This window comes from Bombus fervidus, chromosome 5 (genome assembly GCF_041682495.2).
Source record: "Bombus fervidus isolate BK054 chromosome 5, iyBomFerv1, whole genome shotgun sequence".
Taxonomy (NCBI): Eukaryota; Metazoa; Arthropoda; class Insecta; order Hymenoptera; family Apidae; genus Bombus; species Bombus fervidus.
This window is the reverse complement of record NC_091521.1, coordinates 8,441,857-8,462,842: the sequence shown is the minus strand read 5'-3', so window position 1 is coordinate 8,462,842 and position 20,986 is coordinate 8,441,857. Positions and strand designations below refer to the sequence as shown.

The following is a 20,986-nucleotide window of genomic DNA, read 5'->3' as shown; positions in this document are numbered from 1 at the left end:
GACAAATAAACGGAAGCAATAAATCAAAGTGTCCATGTATGATGCGTCGCTGTCAGTCCATCCAAATCTCAAGAATTACAATACGAATAGGGCTATGGTTATAGTCAATGCGTGTCCGGACTAATATGCCAAAGCAATGAAATATGTACTAGATTACTAAGAAAGGGATTAATCAAATTGAAGTTTGGATTCGAATAACGTAACGCACGAAGTACAATAAGAAAAAATGTATGAAAACTACTATTTACAAGACTTGGACAAAAATCATGAATTAATGATCACGTGGTGACAATCACAATTCTTTGATCAATTCTTTCCCCGTTGGAAATGTAGAATGAACTAGCGCCACATAATTAGATAACAACATATAAGATATATTATAAAAAAAGAATACAATAGAGTAGCTAATATAAAATATCATAAAGAATATAATAATACGAATGTTTAAATTGCTATAATCGATGAATATACACGACCAAAATCTTACTTTATTATGTATAATTAATAAATTTTTGTTTCATGATATCTAACATTGGGAGTGGGTATATATGATCGTGAGTATTTAATTTTGTGAGTCTTAATTTTCAAATCGTTAAATTTTTAAGAACACGCATTCGTTGTAACCATTAATCATTACCCTTGGAATTTCACCCCCATTCTCGAGAAACTTAACATCCCTACAGTACATAGTGTTTCCGGCGTAACCCGGTGCCCACTTCCGGTATGTGGCATGCATCCCACTCAGGGATATCGATATTGAAACGTAAAAAAGATTCAATCAGTCGCGAAGTTTCATCGCCAATCAATCACCCCTTCCCTGGGGTTTCTATCCAGCTTTAGGACGTGAAAGCTCTCTCGCGCGCGCAGCCTGCACTGGCGCGGCTGATCGCGACGACGACGCTAAAATGGCCGAGGGGGTGAAACGAACAGAGGCCGAGGAGGGGACGAAGGAGAGAGAAACGAGCTTTCGGGTTGCATGACCGAGTCGACGCACTGGAAGCTTTCCGTGCTTGCGGCGGGAGCCTCAGTAGCCGCTTGTACGTCGACCGGAAGAGCTCTTCGCGTTACGCCGTCCCGAGACGCGCAGCGCGCCATCGCCGACCAGAGATCGACGAATCGAACTCTCGTTTCACCGAGTCAAACCTCCGCTTTTGTTTCGTTCGTTTTCTTTTTTTTTTTAATTAGAAGACTCGCTCGCTTGGTGTTTAATTTAAAAATCAGAAAGTTTCTCTCTGTTACCAGTGGATGTTTCGAAACGAATGAACGAACAAACACAAAGGATTTTGTCATTTTGGTGAAGTGTCTGGTGAATGGATCTTTGGAATAAGTGTGACAACGAGTAGATAGAGGATGTGCTAATATGAACACGGAGCAGTGAACCGTGAGCGTATGAGTGTATAATATAACAAAAAGAAAAAAAAAAAAATTGGAAACACGGAGACACGATGAGAAGTGCCACAAGATATCGAGAAGCGCGACCTTCCCTTTTCGCGTCCCTTTTTGTCGTCCTCGCCGTTTTTGTGATCGGTAAGAAATCACCGTGCGAATGAGATACGCAGTGATCCATTGCGATATTTTTCATCCCTTGTTTCATTTTAAAGAAGCGCACTGGTACCGTATCAATGATAATTTAAAAGGAGGATTTACTACTTGAGACGCAACGATTTTGGACTTCTTTTGCACTATCTTTTTAAATAATCTTTAAAAAGTGAAAGAACAATTAAACGAAGGCAATTGCAATTTTTTAAATTAAATATACTAGGATGTAAAATATTTAATTTAATTTGATTATTAATTACGAATATTTAAATTCCAATGGATAATAAATACGTAAGTTCGTGTTAGCTATCTGATTATTAAAAGATCAGAGCAGAAAATGAATGGTTCTTTTACGTTTGCCGCTGACCTCATCCGCCAATGTTGCTGATTCAATCTCCAGAAAATTTATTTGCCAGTTGTGATCTAGAAATCGAATATCCTTCGTATAACCGGGTAAAAAATCGGACCGAAACGAAGTTACGTTTGAAACTTTAAATATAAAAGACTTGAAAGTGATCAATTACGTCAAGCTTGATTTTGCTGCGAATAATCAACGCATTTCGCGTTCCATTGCAATTCATCGCGTATCACCGGAACTGTATATGTTCTTTCATATTTTTCCCATATTGATTTTTTTTTTTTTTTTTTAAGAAAACAAACGATAGAATTAATATTTTCAAAAACAAAAACAGAAATAGTGAATAGATTTCTTAAAATATACAAATTTTTATTAATACATAACTTTTCTCTCTTATTTCAAATCAATTGAAAATAATTAATCATCATTAAAAAATAAACTGACTAGATAATAAAAAGAAATCACAAACTTTCAGCCAGTTTCCAATGGAATATATATATTCTTTAGACGTATACATCCTTGGTAATACATAACTCCTTTGCTCTGCTTCAAATCGTGTTAAAAAAAATTAAGTAGATAAAAAAAGAGGAGAACGTAACATCTCACGTAGTTTTTGATGCAATTTACTTATATAATTTCTTGAAATATACAAATTACTACAACATCATACGACAAATCACACAACGTAACATATTATAATTTCTTGATTTTATTTCAAATCAAATTAAATAAATTTAAACATTGTTAAAAAAATCTTGATCAGATAATAGACAAAATGAAGAGAATGATGATGTTTTATCCAGTTATTAGCGTAGTAGATCCGCGAATATCATATCATATCAGACGAAATTAATAAATTTAATAATTAATAAAATTAATAATGATCGAATCATTTTGATTTAAAAAGAAAATCATTATCGCATAATAAATAAGGAGAGAACGAATTTTCATATAGCTTTCGGTGTGATATACCCGTATGGAGCGACGTATCCCATAGAGGTCTGTGATTTTTAAAGGTTCAATCAGTTTTCGTTGGCGCGCTTTTCTACAGCTGAAAGCGACGGAGCTTTTTCGAAACGACACGCCAACCCATTCGTCTTCGTAAAAGTATTTGAAACTTGGTTTTCGAGAGTTGAGAAATCGCTGCTGGGAATTGTACACGGGAGCCGTGTTTTGACTTAAGCCACGTAACTTCGTTGAGATGAAGTATCGAGGCAACGAAGGAAATGTTGAGTGCCAACATCTCACTGAAATTATTCGATTCTGAAGAAAATCCAGTGCATTTACGGAATTCGAAGCCGTCTCTATTAGGTGTCAATAGTAATCGTAATCTACCGAAAGGACATTTTCTCACCGATTGCGGAGAAAGGGTTTCTGCGCCCGCCTCGATGGAACGTTACAGTTTCCTCCTTTTGTGTCGGACAGAACCGCCATGGAATAGGATTAAGAAAGGTTTTTCACCAATATTACCCGCCACAAAATTTTCGTCAGAAGGAAAATCGAATTACGTTCGCATCCTACGTGAACAAATTTTCGTATGAAGGCTCCCGTATCAAGCAATAATTGGCTGAAATTTCAAAAACCAAATCCCGACAGAAAATTTCATCACAGGGAAGATCGAAACAGGCTACGTGTGCTTCCTACGTGGACAGATTCCTGTACGAACTCTTCGATCTTATAATTAAATAATAATTGACTGAAATTCTTAAAAATAGAGCCCAACAGAAAATTTCATCGCAAGAAAGATCGGAGCGAGTTACATTCGCATTCTACGTGAACAGATTCCCGTATGAAAGCTTCCGTATTAGGATCAAGTAATAATTGACTGGAATTTCAAAAACTAGAACCCGGTAGAAAGTTTCATCACAAGAAAGATCAAACCAGTTACGTTCGCATCCTACGTGAACAGATTCTCGTACAAAAGCTTCCGTATTAGGATCTGGTAATAATTGGCTGAAATTTTAGAAAACGAAGCTTGACAGAGAATGTCATCATAAGGAAAATTGAAGTGAATCGCGTATACATTCAGCGTAGGCAGATTTTGGTATGAAAGCTTCTATCTTGGGATTAAATAAATGAATGAAATTTAGAAAATATGAATCTCGACAGAAATTTTCATTACAAGGGAAATCGAAACGAGTTACGTGAAGATCAATACAAAGCAACTAGCTTTCTTTTTATTTTTTGTTTTAAATGATTCATTATATTCACTATGGTATTAACCACTATAATAAATTGTAGTTCGAAATTATAGGTAGAATTTTATAAGTTTTAGAAGAGATTTATTTAATAAATGAAAAGTGAATTAAAAAAATAACATTCCATTTTAATGACAGACTATATTTTTCTACACTCTTTCAATAAAATTCAAGAATATCTCTGATTAACTCACTCTAAGATAACTCTGATAGAATCACAATGTTGTTAAAATACAACACTCGAATAATATCGGAGATTATGGCCAAATCAATACGCATCTACAGGATTAAAATGTAAAATTTAAATACAGGCAAACGTAACGAGAAATTAAAGTGAAAATTTAGCGAAAAACCGGACGATATCGGGGCATTTAGATATAAGAAACTTAAATTGCGAACGTAAAGCTGTCTGAAAGAGCTGGCCCTTTCAAGTAGAAAACATTAGTCAAACTAAGAGAGCTGTTTCTCTGAAGTGAAACGTAACCGTGAACTACTAAATAACGTAAAAGAAATGATTCTCTGGAAACTTATATAATTTCCTTTTTGGCGATGTTTACGATCTCTCGCTGCTGTTCCACGAGAAATGAAAGCTTTATGATTATTTTGAATTTATTTCAACGAACTTTCTGTGTTCAATTAACACAATTCGGTAACGAACGTGAATGGGCCGTGTAGATAAAATTACCTTTTCCCCCGAGAAACCCCAGAGGCGTGCAAGCAAATCTCTTTATTAGGCCCGAATCAATTTACGATCGTGTCTAGACTCAATTAAAAATTTTTATTGACGCGTAACTAATTTATCTTTAAGAGGAAGGGGAAATCACGCCATTGTAGAAGTTCGTATTTCGTCTACCAATGAAGTTATTAACTTGTTAGTACTGTTTTGTCTTGTTTATTCCTGCTGCAGATCGTTGGATGTAATAGCAATTAATATCGATAGAAAATATAAACTATAGTTATGAGCTACCGAAAACATGTAGGAAATCTCGTACAGCCTTGTTCTATCATGTGTAACACCTAAGCTAATCTTCAGAATACAGTAAACCAGTTACATGGGAATTACATTATGAATGTTAAGAAGATTCATTTTTCAACATTAGACTTCTTTTACGTCGAATGCACGTATTCGCATTTGTGTATTAAATACGTCATAATAATCTGACGATGAATTCAGTGATTTACATTCGTATTACATCTTAAGAAAAATTTTCATTTCCTTAGATGAGAGAATTCCTCTAATAAGGAAATAGCAAGAAATACGAAATTAAATGCCTTAGGTTGATGGCAAAACAAAAGAATTTGACGGCACGACCCTTTGTTTTCTTTGCTTGCTTCTTTTTTTTTTTTTTTTTAATCTTATACTTTACAAATTCTTTTAATACTAATGTCATGTTCCTTCTTAATATTAAATTTTTACGATTTATTTTGATAAACTTTTCATTATTTTTATTTGTTATAGTGCTCCTGCATATTTTTACAATTTTTAATTTATTTACAATGTTTTATAATAAAAACGTTTAAAACATAAGAAGTTGCTGCACCGAGAACATAATTCCTCGATTAATTTCTCGAGAACAAAGGACCATGCACTCAATCCTTTTGGGGTTGTTTTACCATCAACCTGAAGCATCGAATATACATGCAGCCAAGTCATTCCAGATTTCGCAGTTCTTGCCATCTCCTTGTAAGATAAATTCTCTGCGAAATATAAAATTCTTAGAATCTCAAATTTCTTAGAATGAAAACTATGAATGATAAAAATTCAATAAATATTCGATCGTCTGATTTTTTATGTATAATCAATATATTGCAAACGTGAAAACAAATAAAGATTGTGATATAAAGAAGAAGAAGAATGAGATTAGATTCGACAGAGAAAGTTATTGTTTCACTATATTATAACAAACTGTGTCAAATCACTGCTAACAGGAAATCTATTTCGTAACAAATTCAGTGTCACTGAAAATGACTTTAATAAAATAACGTGGAGCTTTACCGTGGCATAATCAAAACTTCATACTCGGTGTTGCGTCAATGACGACGTAACAATAAGTATATCGACATCCTCCGAGGACTATTCCATTCAATGAATTATACAGAGTATCAAAGTGAATGCTATATATCAGAAGTCACATCAATGACTTCATGTACTTTAATACATGCAGATATATATCAGACTAATAGCTGGCTTCTACGCTATATATTGGAACAATTATGTGTTTCCCCGTCGAGAAGTACAGATGCTTGTTAATCGTTATACCGGTGAAGAACGTGCTAAGTTCAAGGCATTTGTTTAAAATCTTAAGGTGTTTGACGCATCATTATAATATCAAAATCATAACTTAATTAATATATAAATTATTCCATTAATTTGTGAATTTTATTGAGCTTTTTTTTCTTTTCACTTATTATTCTCTAGCCCAATTTGTACGTATATATTTAATTTACAGAATAATTTAGAGATCTTGTAAACATGTAATATAACATAATTAATCAACTTTAGTTCAATTATTCAGTTTAATTGAGTGTATAAAGAGTAGGCGTTATGCGTACATCAAGTTAATTTATTATTGTGAAACGAAAACATAGTATAAAATAATTTTATACTACAACGTATTTGCATGTGCAATGTGTTTATGTATACGCAGTTTTGTTCATTTAAAAGGAAACAAAATCCAATGCAATGTTTGTAAGAAAAAAGTAATCTACAAATATAAGAGACATCTGTATAAGTATAATAAATTTAAATTTATACTATAAATTCGAAAGATTCATACGTTAGTAAAAATTATCAATACAAAAAATATTTAATTTAAAATTGGAAGATTATTATTTATCTATCTAAAAATACATTTTCACTGAAAATAAACCGAAGGATAGAAAGAAAGAGGAATGAAAAGGATCCCGGATGCAAGACATTATCCCAAAATTAACATACTCTATATTGTCTGAATCATTTTCTGTGCAAAACCATTCTGCAATAATGTGTATCTAGAAGGCTATCCTATTTCACAACATTTCCCAACATTGTATAACTGGAAAATTGAAGCGTAATTGGAAAACTGAAGCGTTAACTTCTGTGCAGTGTAGACTTTAATATCCGTTAACCATCGATAGTGTCTATGTTTCGCGATAAGGACAATCAAGATGTGCTAGAAGAGAAAAATTAAACATATAAAACAAATTTTCATTAACAGAATCCTTACGAATGAGATACGTAATTATAAAAAGTCGTGCTGAAAAAATTCAATTAATTTTCTGCTTAAATAGAAAAGTCATTTGCCTTAAACGACGCAATTAACGCAACTTGATAACACATTGACTTTAACGTATTAACGACGAGATATCAAAGAATGTCTTATCATCGAAGTTGAAAAACTAGTTCTTTTACTTTAAAGGGAAATGCAATTAGCTTTTTGGTGAGAGAGTACACGCAGAAGGATAAAAAAAAAAGTTACACGTCAATCAATCAGTAACAACATGGAAAAAACAAACTGCACTTTATTTTTATTTCATGTGCAATCGGCGGATCACGAAGAGAGAGAAAGAGAGAGGAGAGAGAGAAAGTCACGCATATGTTCTGATAGAACTATCGCGAAAGGAAATAAACTAAAACAACGTGAGCGAGCGGGAAGTTGAACTCTCCAAAAGGGCATAAAAATGTGAAGGGCCTATAAATTCTAGATCGTAAATTGTTTATAAACTAATACCATAAATCGTCGAACTCTACTAATATCCCATCCTTGATCAGAAAGAGTGACGGATTTCGTGAAGAATAAATTGAAGTTAAATGAAATATGATTCGATAATAAAATATAACGATGAATAATCCTAGAATAAAAACATGGCGTTAAAAAATACAAGAAGATAGGAAAAAGTGTCATGTTTTATTTAACAGTGAATGCGTCGAATATTTAAATATTTAAATATTATATTTATGTATTAATTGGTGTCAGTGTTTTATTTATGGAAACAATATTTTAATACAGATTTTTTGTAATATCAGAAACAAAATTTTGTGAAAGGATACAGCATTTACATTAAATTTATACAATGATAAAGTAATTGAAATAAATTTATTCGAAATATTATAATTAAAAGTAAAGTGACTTGTTTCATTTGATATTGCGAACAATTCATTTTGATTGACGTAATGAACATAGAATAGAGACGAAGTTTGGTAACATTCAATGCCGTAAATGAAATAACATTTGAGAGATAATATAATGTTGTTAATTGCCCCCTGCAGATACTTTGCATATATGATATATTTGCATTAGCTCAAATATCATTCTATCATTACTATTACTATCAGCGAAACTATTCTCAAAATTATAATATATATGACAAAATCTTTCATAGCATGAGTACAATAGGAATTATAAAAACGAAATTTTTTACTAATTATTACATCAAAGTCAGTTAGAAAGTACAAAGCTAATTTTTCCATTCCAAATTCCATGATATTTTTTTCATAGTATAATATAAACTCTTTATGTTTGCTGCACTAATGTTAATCACAGAATGCCTAGATGTGTTTCTATTCGATGCATTCAAAATTTCCAATATATCTCTGATTGTCCTTTACTTTTAATTAAATATAAAAGTTTTATAATTGACATTTCTATAACACAGAACGAACCGAATATAATCAGTATTCATTTATAGTACTATTTATAATGCTGCGACATACTTGGCATATATGACATATATGCAGTAGCTCAAATATCATTCTATCATTACTATTACTATCAGCGAAACTATTCTCAAAATCATAGTATATATGACAAAATCTTTCATAGCAGGATCCATTTATAATACCGCGTTCCTTATAAATTAAAATCGCACAGTATCGTGTAAACTGAAGGAAATGTCAACACGATCAGAAAAAGTGTTTGAATTGACAGAAAGTGATTAGGTGGAGCAGTAGAATTTCACGATAAGACATTACGAATTCCAATCGAAGTAGAAGCAATTTAATCTCAGAAATAGCAGAAAGACTGAATTCCATCTGCATTATGGTAATACTATACGTAGACACTTAACAAAGATTGGAAAGTATCTAGACTTGGGAAATGGGTTCTTCGTATACTGTCTTTGGCTAACTGTATCCAAAGCACTATCATTTGTATTTCATTATGTGACCAAACATATCCACTCATTTCCCTACTGAATTATTACTTCCATCAAATATGTATATGTTTCGTGCAATTTGGATAACGTAAAGAATTGTATTCGACAACAATATGTAGTCTAAGACACACTTTGTTTTATGTTTAGTAGTGCAAACTGTGATTCCGCTTATTTGTCGAACTTAATAAAATTGTGAACTAATGCGAAAATCAAATGTTTTATTTTATTATATAATTTGCTAACAACACGAAAAAGAATGTTTTACTCATTGACACTGCGTTGGTTATTATTACTTCTGTATATTTTTATTGAGAATTGATAATAAGATATTTTCTAAAAATTTCTAACCATATATCGATTGTTTTACATATGTCGCACAAATTTTTAAAGACTACAAAATTGTATTGCATAGTTCATATACAGACGTGATATTTATGCTTTGTAAAATCTAATATTATTTACTTGACCATCGAACAAATTTACAAAGTACATACGACTATATACACACATTACCAAGTAATTATTATTTACTAATGATAAGTAAATGGAAATATTAGAAAGAGAATTTTGCACAAATGAAACATTATTTCGAAGAAAATATTCAATTTTAAAATAATATTACGTGAGGTGATCAATAACAACGGAAGTTGAATAATGAAGTAAATTTAAATATGCTCCTATCACATGTCATGCGCCACTACGAACATATGTCGAACTATAAATTAATTTTATTTCATGAAGATCATCAATCAATCACTACCAGTATAGAAAAATTTTTATAATTTATTGTAATTCATATTATAATCACAATAACCAAGTAATATCATATTTTCAATACATGTACTTATTCACATTTGCTTATTAAATTTTCATATGTCACATATTCTATTTTAATACTTCGACACATTTTAAAGACACAAACATCTACGCCCTTACAATTACCCTCAATAAAATACATTTTATAAAATTAAAAGTAATTTCATAAATATCTCAATTTCAGTCGTTTCGTATCGGCTTTGTGATTGTCGAGAGACCGTTGTATAAAATGGATTTACCTTTTAAATGCTACTTTTATGTCGCTGTTTCCTTTAAAATTAAGAGACCAGTTTTGAAAAGAATTTAATATCTTAGACAAATGAACTCAGAAACAAGCAATCCAATAGAGTAATCTACAAGTATAGTTCAATGTAAAGAAAATGCTCTAGCATGGTGCACGTTAATTACCAATCGAATCGAATTTTCAACGTGGAAGTTAGTTTTAGTTGGATTTACACGACAGCATAATTAAAGTGTCACGCGACGAGCAACGTTGATAGCGCGTAAAAGTAAGAAGGCCAAAGTAACGGGTGCTCGCCTTTGTTCTTTGACGCTGAGCGAGGGCTTACTTGTGAGAAATTAAGCAATTAAGCCGCGTATTTTACTACCGGAGATCCGAGTTCCAAGCATGAGCCAGTCTTCCGATCTAAAGTCGTTGGTTGTTACACAGCCGTGAGTACAGGCAGAGTTGTATTATTAAGATATCCATGAATGTGTAATGCAAAATCTACACGAACGAATCACCAAAAAACAGTATCAATGGAAAAATACCTATAACGAAGGAGAACGAAAAAGGACCGATAGAAGAACACGAACTTCGAATAAGTTATTCGTAATTAAATTCCACTAGCGCGCCCATCGAGCCATTATTAATAACTTTCGTAGCCAGCCTCTACTATCTTGGTCAACTATCAAACAGAGGTCGTTAAATAATAATTAGGGACTTATATTTATGAACCGGCGTACCACGATAACGATGTTATTCCTAAGCTATATACATATAGAATTTAATTTTTTAAATAATTTCGATATTAATGAACAGCAGGTTAAGAAATCGTAGTTATGAATTTCATTTGATAAATATGTTTATGTACCAGGATCGTTGTGCCTTTATTGCAGAGATATGGAAACTATAATTATAATTGCGAATTACGTTGATCGTGAGTAAATTAAACGAAAATTATTCTAACTAAAAAAAATGTTTATTTTAAAACCTGTTATTTACACTCGTTGACGATAATTCATCTTAAAACAACATTAATAAATGAAAATTAAAAACTCTAATCTTGTTATAGAGATATTCCACTATTCCCTTTGAAACGTCAGAATATATTGCGTGACAATTCTTAAAATCTATTCCTCTATTTAATTCAAAGTATTACATTGAAATGATACCAGTCATAGTCAGACGAGTTTACTACATTTATCAGACATTAATGAAATATTATTGTGACATTAATTACCAAGCACTCGTATTCTTTACCGTAAGTGTAAAATACATATAACTCTGTTAGATGAATCGCTATATTCGCTTCCTATTCCCTTAGATTGAAATGAATTTGGACTTCTGCCTGAGAAAACAAGTAGCTCACTGAAGCACAGAAGTAACATTCGGAGGCTTTCCGTCTATATAAAGACTAATCTTACTAGTAATTCTGGCAAATCCTATTAACCTAATTACATAACTTGCTTAATAGCGTGTATCTCAAGCTTTCTGCGAAGAATGTGCACCTGTGCCTGTAATTCGTAGCAATGCGCGAATCGATACTGCGGTTCGACATTTCACCATCAACAGTCTGATTTATTGCTTTCAAACGATTTGCTATTTCTGATTCTGTCAATGGAAGTAGCATTCTCGTTCTTTCAAAGAAAACGTAATGTCTTAGATTAAAGGAGAAACTACTCGTTCTAAGAAGCTGGGAACGGTATTGTCTTATGGTCTCCGAAACTTATTCGAAGTAATCTGTCCTTTCTGTTCACAATATAATTTGTACAGAGAAAAAAAATTGATATTTCATATATCAGTAGTTATATAAAATAACTCGTATAATAATATAAAACTAAATGTTAAGCAATAAAAAATATGTTAATCGATGATGTAATTAAACAAGCAGCCCACATTTTTACAAACAATGCAATAAAAAGGACTCTTTTCTAAGATCCACACTATATTCATCTACAATATATTAATTATACATGTTCAGATTGGTTTCACATTTGACCAATATAATTATCATAATCGTATCTCACTATACAGTGTTCGTGAAATTTCAAAATCTTTCGTATAACACATGCAATATGTACATAAAAATTTTTCTATGGAATAGTGGGTATAATATGGGTATGTGGCTAATAGTATGGTATGTTCGAATACTTTCATAAGCCAGTATGCATCAATATATAACAGTATCAAATTACAATAACGAGTAATATATTGTTGCATATGTTGCACAGTGATTGTTTCCTATTTCACATTTCAATCATACGTTACAATAAAATAATCCCATCACTCATAGAACGAACTGCGCGGCACTTGCCATAAATTGTGGCAATGTTTGTCTTCGTTTCGATTCATCACGAACGGAATGTAAGCGATAAGAGTGTGTTCGCCGTAAAATTATACTCCTCGGCCCTCATTATACGAGAATAATGTTGACGGAAGGAAGAGAATAACGAAGAAAGTTACCGTTTGTATTAAACTTTTGATAAAATGACTCACGGTGCTACTTCTGGAACTGAGACAAGCGATTCGTCGCATCAAAGTGGATCCTCGAGCGGTGCAAACGAATCGTTAAGAGCGGGCTACGATGTTTTTACATCGTAAATTCAATTGTGTTGCTACGAGGAGTTGTCAAAGCGTCCCTCTAGAATAAAGGAATTAAGACAAAACTCTAATAATTTTCCACATCTAAAGTTAAAAGTAGAAGTGATTAAAGTAATTGCAAAGAGAGAGAGAGAGAGAGAGAGAGAAAGAGAGGGAGAGAGAGTTAAAAGTACCGTTCTTCGTACGGTTATGTTTTTCGCGTTTTCTTAGTGCCATAAGATAATTATTTGTGGTGAAGACAAATTTTGAGTAATAATCAGAGAGCTAAAGAATTGTCGTACTGCTTAGCAACGTCATATTTATAAGGATTGTCTAGTTGAGCTAATGCTAATGAGCAAATGCATAATACGACCTTCATGGCCTTCTTCAGATACTTAAATTGCGTGTGATGGAGAAAGTGCGAGTGAGAAATCTATAGAATGATAATTAGTGATTCGGAGGCACGCAGCACTTCATCTTAAAAAGTAGTAGATAGAACGCTTTAATTAAGTAGATTCTGTAGGGCAGCATTCTAATTTTAATTACATATATCGTACTCGCGTAACAAATTTTTAACATATTTATTTCATTAATATATAAAATTGAATTTATATTAAATATTACTCTTATGGTAGATTAAAACTGTTGTATAATTCTTGATTGTCTTCTGACAAAATATAAAGCAAGAAGGTAGAAAACGGCCAATTTTTATGTAGCTCAGATACCACAAATATTTATAAGACGTCATTCTTCAGGTTCATTTGTTACAAAGTTATGATGACTCGAAGTTGACGATCAGCAATTTTTCGCTCTGTTCGCTTCATACTTTAACTACTTTTTTTACAACTTTCCAATCACATTGGCGGTAGAAAATTGTGCTTACATAATTCTTTGGAACCCATAGAATGACGTTCTGCAAATATTTTTGGTGGCTGAGATACGCGAAAATTGGCCGTTTACTACTTCATCCATCTTTGTAAATAAATTTTATAAAAAAATATATATATTTAGAGTTAGCGAAGACATCTCTGGAAATCTATTGCACGGTTACTGCATAAAAAATCAGGTACATATATACAGGATAGGGAGTGATTTCACATTCACATGATAAAGAAAAGTTGCGAAGGGGAGAGATAGAGTTGGTAACAGGGTTCCGGTGTGTCATAACCCCGATAAGCCGTTGCTGATTCTTGCGGAACTTTAGCCACATTTGAAAGGGAATCTTCGGGATTACCATTACTTCCATCTGAAATCCTTTTTCCAAACAACGATATCGCTCTTTACTTTGTAAGCTGTCAGAAGAGGGAGAGAGAAAAAGAAAGGAATAGGGTTCGAGAAATATAGAGTACGAAATGAAAACCGGCTGTCTGAATAATCCATTTCAATTTGCAGTAAACTACTCGCGAAGGATAAAGAAATCACGGCGTATGAGGAAGAGATGAATGGGCGAGGAACGGGCCAGAAGGGAAGATTTAAAAGAACAGTTTGGTGTATAGATCAAACCGGAGAGAATGCGGAAAAGGGAAAACGCGAATGAATTTATAGGCCACATATTTGAATCATGCTTCGCGTTAAAGTTACAGCATGCTTGCTCTGACATTCTGGCCTTTGGCCTAACTGATGCTACGAATGATTGTAAAGAGTGTTTTATTTTCTCGCGAAGGTAACTGTTTTCCTGTTTTGGAGTGTATAAGTACATAAATGCGTGAGATGATTGCTGGAGTAGAAATGTAAGGGACATAATGCGAATCTTATGTCAGTATCATAAATAAACTGCGCATATTTATGCAAAATTATATTTTTATGGATTTAATTAAAGAAACGGATATCAGGTTGAAAAATATTTTACCTAGCAAATATTGTAAAAAGTACTTTGGATATTTTATGTGCTTTACGTATTACGAGCATTTTCTACATTCCTACATTTTCAAGCTTTTCATAAATGCACAAAAATCCGCAATTTAGTCATGAATGTTTTATTCGATAAATTATAGAAATTCACGGTTAGGTAATTCTGCCAGAATTAAGAATTAATTATAAAGTGACGAAAATATGGTTTTTTAAATGTGCAACGATAAAAATCATAAAAGTTTAATCAATAACAGATTACAGTTGAAAATTTTATCTTCACGACGATAAAAGGTAGACAGCATGGGAATCATAACACTGAAAATATATAGACCATAGAATATTATTATGTGTAATGGAAACAAAAAAATATTTTTAACTAATATAAAGTGTTCATTACTGCAGAATTGTTTGCAGTGTAAAATGAAAATAACATTCTTCACAAATGTCTATACAGTTCTGTGTTTTATTTCACTTGAGAATGGGAATATAAATGAATCCATCGAGAATAATGTTTCTACGCTAAAGAAAAAGCAAACAATAGAGCAAGTTTATTGGAATAACAGAAATCTATAATCAATTACTTCCATATATACTTCTATACGTCCATAAATACGTCGTAGCGTTAAAATTTCAAGAACTACAATAAATTGGAATGCCTCGTATGTGACGAATAAGCAATAACTTATTTAATTGTATGAAAGAACGTCCCGTGAGATAATCCTCATGCAGAAAAGACATAGGGAAGTGTTATACGTGGAAGGATACGGAATACGAATACAGTAACTGTCGTACACAACCTGAAGCTGTTTGTCTTCGAGGAAGAAGAAAAAGGCCAAAAGGAAACGACCATTCTTCAGAAGTTCTTCCTGCTGTCTGGTTTTCTTGAATCTCCAACCTATCACCGCTTTCTTTCTACTTACCAATGTGCATGAAAGTTACTTGTTTAAAATTAATTGAACAATGGAATTGTAAATATGTATACTAGTTTATAAATACATCATAGCGCATGTAACTTTTAACAAATTTAGTTTGGTAAAGAGATTTGAAGATTTAATAATAAAATATATATAATAATAAAGGTTTAATAATAGAATAAGTTGTACTTGCATTAGTAACTTTTCAATTAGAAATTTGTCAACATGTTGCTAATGTCTATTCTGAATTATACATATAAGTATATATTAAGTATATCTATATTTATTGGTCTTGTCAAATATTATTTGTAATATATATTTACAACGTCATTTATTATAATTTACAATACATGATTTGGGTATTAAAAGAGTGCGAATCGCTAATAATTAATATCTTATTGATATCTAAAAGTTCTAAATATATAAAGTATTAAAACATTATGTTCTATTGTTAAGTATACAAATTCCTACGTAAAAAATCTTACACTTTATTTTCCAAGTATTTCAACAATTCGCAATTTAAATCTCTGATAAAAGAGGACTCGAGCTATTTAATATATTGTAAATGAGAACTGTAAATGTCCAGTTATCTGTGATACAAATGCTCAAATCACTCGTTATCGGAATATTGAAGAGTTGTCCACTCGAGCTTCCGGATTCAAGCTTGTTGTACTCGTAATTTACATATATTCGACAGTTTTTTTTTTGTGTGTTGTGTGTGTGTGTTTCAATATCTCAGTAGCAGTGACAATACACAATGAACGAGAAAATAATCCGATTGTTTCTCCTGTTATTACACAACAGTATACACATATATGCACTTGATACTATTAAAAATAAAGTTTGTTTCTCGATATACAATACTAAATAAGGTTTTTAAATGGCAGAGAAAAAATAATATAATTTAAAAAATTGTAATATTATTGTGATGCTTCATCGGTTTTTTTAGAAAACATGCTTCGTACCTAAATGACAAAATAATAAAATACGAGGTTACATTTCAACGGGAAAACTAGCAATTTTGCACAGTTGGAAGGGAACATCGATGACAGGAAAATTCGAGTTCTGCGATAAAATTTGAAATTCCTATTCGTCCTCACTAGACAAAATCGTGACGCATTCTCGCTAACATCGGTATTGGTTCTATTGTATCGAGTCAATGGGCTATCCATCTGGTGCAGTTATCAATTTGCTAAATTGCAAATCGATACGTCGAATTCCGTGCCTGGTAATATACCTGACCACCGGCGCGATGGCCGTCGGATACGTAATGATCTTTAAGGTATACTCGATATTGAGCTGGCGTCGCGACGTCTCGGCAGTAACCGAGATTACGGCTTCTACCGCGTTACATCTTTAAAGTCTTCTAGAAAATATATTTTTCGCCGGATATATCGACCAAAGGAGGCGACTAGCGCATACGACGTGGTTCGTAAAATTGGATTTCACACTTTATAGAATGTAAATTACGCGGTACTGCATCGAATCGCGAGATTCACTGTCGCATAAAGTTAGGTCTCCTCGAAGAAGACTACAGAGTATGGAAAACACGAAGGAAACCGCAATGCTAACAAATATTTCAATATCCACAACAAACGTGCAGGATCGATGATTCACTGCATAGAGAAAGATAATTTTTCTTGTGACATGTTATATCGTCGAAAAAGGCAAAAGTGATTTTAAACGAATATGTTGGAAAAATGTACGTATAATAAATAAGATATAAATGAGAGATTGAGAGATCGAATAAAAGACAAGATATAAATTGTAAATAGTTAACAGAATTAATATATTTAGAAACTTAAAGTAGATATATGAAAAACTCTTTTCGTAAATTGATTTCTCTCTTTAAAAAAATTTAATGCTTATCAATAATTTAACCAAAAGTAGATGTTTCAAGATAATAACTCTGCTATATTGTTAAAATCATATATGTTATATATGTTATATATATAAGTTTAAAGATTAAATACAATCAAATTTTATTTTGTTCTTTCCCTTTACTTCATGTATAAAATATTATCTTCTTCGAGTGTATTATTCAGTTAGAAACTAATTTATATTTGTTCAAAGTTATATAAGTATATAAGTTTAACGAATTCCTTGCTTTTATAATTTACATCCTTTATGAATCTTCCTTCTTGGCGCAGCCTTACATTTACATGCTTTTAAAGCTGAATATTCCCAGAAGATTGAGCGGATATTGCTAAAACTAAAACATTTCACACTAAAAGACTCTTTATATTTAATCCATTTCAGTGGAAACAGCGTACTTAAAGTTCTCAAAGTCAATATTTAAAATTATTCAACAGGAAATTTCATCTTTTGATTTTATTAAACAATTTTATCCGCACGTTGCTTTCATTCTGTCTATCATTTTAATTCTATTTTCAATCTTAAGCGAGGCTTAAAACTAATCAAATTGAACTTTTGTTTTGCATTCCTTGATAAAATACATCGCAACAAAAATACTAATTAAAGATTAATTAATTAAATCTGTCAAAGGGGAAATGTCAATATTTTGGAAATATTTAAATGAAAATCTTGACAAATAAATAATGTATTTAACAATTTCTTTCTTATTCTTATTTTAAAATAAATACTTTTAAAAGGGACCAGCCATTGTCAATAATTTAGAAATGCAGCCGCGAACATAGCAAGTCAATATATTACAGATTTACCATTAAATCGGAAACAATATAGATACGTGTAATTACGAGACAAGAACTTTTATCGTCAATAATTTAGTTTCTAATTCGTTGTATTTATAGGAATCCTTTGTACTTAATTAATCGCGAGATTAATCGTGATAGGTTGAAGCATTTCTTGGCTCGTAAAAGTCAATTGAGCGAGATGATAAATTTGGGATCCACGATATTTATTACGAGTAAACGTCCTTTTCCTATCTTTTTCATACGTGCTCATCGAATGAAGTCAATGGAGCGAACGATTATCGATTTGCCGGGCCGAGAAAGAGTATAACAATAGTTTGGCATAGACGAATACAAACGTCTATTCCCGGTAGTTTTAATAAAGGTCTGGTGAACTTTCACGATTCGTAATTTCGACAAATTCAGCATGAACGAACGCAAACATGAAGAAAGGATAAACCGATATACATTCACGGTAAGAACAATTGGCCATAATTAGAGCTAATATCTAGCTCTGAGATATCGATGAAATATCCACGTGTCACTGAGACCAGTGTGCCAAATTACAAATCGATATTCGGAATTTCGTCCGCACGATTCTAACCTCCTACGTAACATCTTGAAGGATTGACACGGTTCCTGATTCGAGAGGAAAATTCATCATCACAGAACCATTCATCAATCAAAATTATTTAGAATTCCATTAGGCGGGAACGTAGTAATTAATTTTCTAGGGGTCGAGTATTTTCACGTAATTACGTACTTACTCACGTGGAATGCAAAGCAAAGAGTGTAAATAACAAATGCGATGATTTATATGGTTTATGGGAATGTCAAAAAATCTTATTGCATTAATATAAAAATATACACGTTTAAGTACAGAAAATTTTATAAAATTTATTCGTTTCTATTACTAAAAAAGATAATAATTTCGCGAGCTAGTTTTGTAAATATGATATGTAAATAATAAATAACGTTTTCGTGCCTATTTTGGATAACATGATGTTTCGGATTGTACTATCTGCAATCATTGTATGATGATTAACCAAAATTATTTCTCTATGCTTTGATACAATTCTCTCGATAATTACCTAATCTTACGATACCAAATTTATATAAGTTATCAATTGAAAAATTAAAAATTGGTCATTCATAAAAATCAGAGGAATATAACGATATGACAAAAATTCGTATACTAATATTTGAACATCTTATACATGGTCATTTCATTTTAAACATAAGACCTTACGTTGCGGTGAAAATATTCGTTTCTCGTTATTTACTAACGGTTATTTTTCTTTATTAATTCCGTACATATTCCGTACATTTACCTACAATACGTTTCTTCTGTAATTGTAGCCTCAGGTTAGTAAACGGGAACGGATAGGTTCTGCACATGACCATTAAATAATCACCAGGTGGTTTTAGCATGTAGTTTGCATGTTCACCTGTATTGAACCATTGTTAAAGCACGTGAAACGGTTTTCAGTTATTATTATATGGTAGAACTCTGTTCATATCGAAAACGTTTCATCGAAAAACAAGCAGCTCGCCATAATAGAAATTCATTGGTTTTTCTCATTACGTATGGATTTTTCCTTTATAACAATAGAAGATTAACTTCAGATAAGTAGGTTCAGATAACAGGAGTGCTGTAACTAGACACTACGATTAATAAAGACTAATATTATTCAATACTGTATATTAATATTATGAAATATTATTAGTAGCATATTATTTATCATAACAATATTATTAAATTATTATATAATAGCAGCAACAATATTGTTATGGTACGTTAATAAATACTGCTGCAAAATCTAACTTTTCATCAAAAACAAAGATACGTTTTGAGAATGGATTCTTTTTATATATTTCTTTGCGATAGCTATCTAGTATAGCCATCTGGCTATATTCACAATATACGGAATCCATTTATCCAATGCTTTTTACAATTCCTATTTGAATCAAGCTTACTTTTTCTTTTTAAAATAATTCTTCTCTGCAAGAATAATTCTAGAATGGCTTACTTTTGTTTAAAAAAAAGTTTTTTGTCTGCTATTTCCCTTGCTGTATGTCGTGAATAATATGCAGGAATATTTCTTAAAACATTCTCGACGGTATTTTCATGTTGGTTAATCTTCTAATGAAAAATCACAAACTCGAAATTTCAGAGACCAATGTTTCACGTCATCATCAATCTACATTAGAACAAAAATTTAGGATTGAAACTATAAATATAAATGTACTGAGATTATTTAATTTATAACTGATAATTTATTTATAATTATTTATATAGTAAAATGAAATAAATATTAATAGAGACTTCGTTTATGCTATGACACTATCGATTTCAATTGATGCTTTCATTGTAGTTATGTTTATTATACAAAATTAATTTCGTCTCTAAAATTTCTGAATTGGATACTCATTGAATACCTGTCCATCCTACAAATTCCAGATTGTCCAACGTTAAATATAGAGTATTGTAAGGAAAGGAATCTACAGCTCAAATTTGGAATAATTGATTGTTTTTCCATAACTAATTCTGCGAAGTATATATATAGAGTACATTTAAAAACAAGAGAATTAATAGTTAATATAACGATTAATATATTGAATATTAAATTTTTCGTTATATATTGGATGCGATTCCTTACAGTGATTCCAATTATACAAAATCATGAATCGATCGTAATAGAATGTTGAATGCTGAATCACAT

At 31.7% G+C, this 20,986-nt stretch overlaps 1 protein-coding gene across 1 annotated transcript in view; it reads left to right on the top strand.

Moving 5' to 3' along the window:
- The first annotated feature begins 1,018 nt into the window (after positions 1 to 1,018).
- The window catches only part of LOC139987548 (uncharacterized), a 60,298-nt gene continuing 40,330 nt past the window's right edge, over positions 1,019 to 20,986 (top strand). Inside the window, exon 1 of the mRNA XM_072003924.1 lies at positions 1,019 to 1,527. Coding sequence (XP_071860025.1) covers positions 1,446 to 1,527 — 82 coding nt within the window. The 5' untranslated portion in view covers positions 1,019 to 1,445. The remainder of the gene's footprint in view (positions 1,528 to 20,986) is intronic.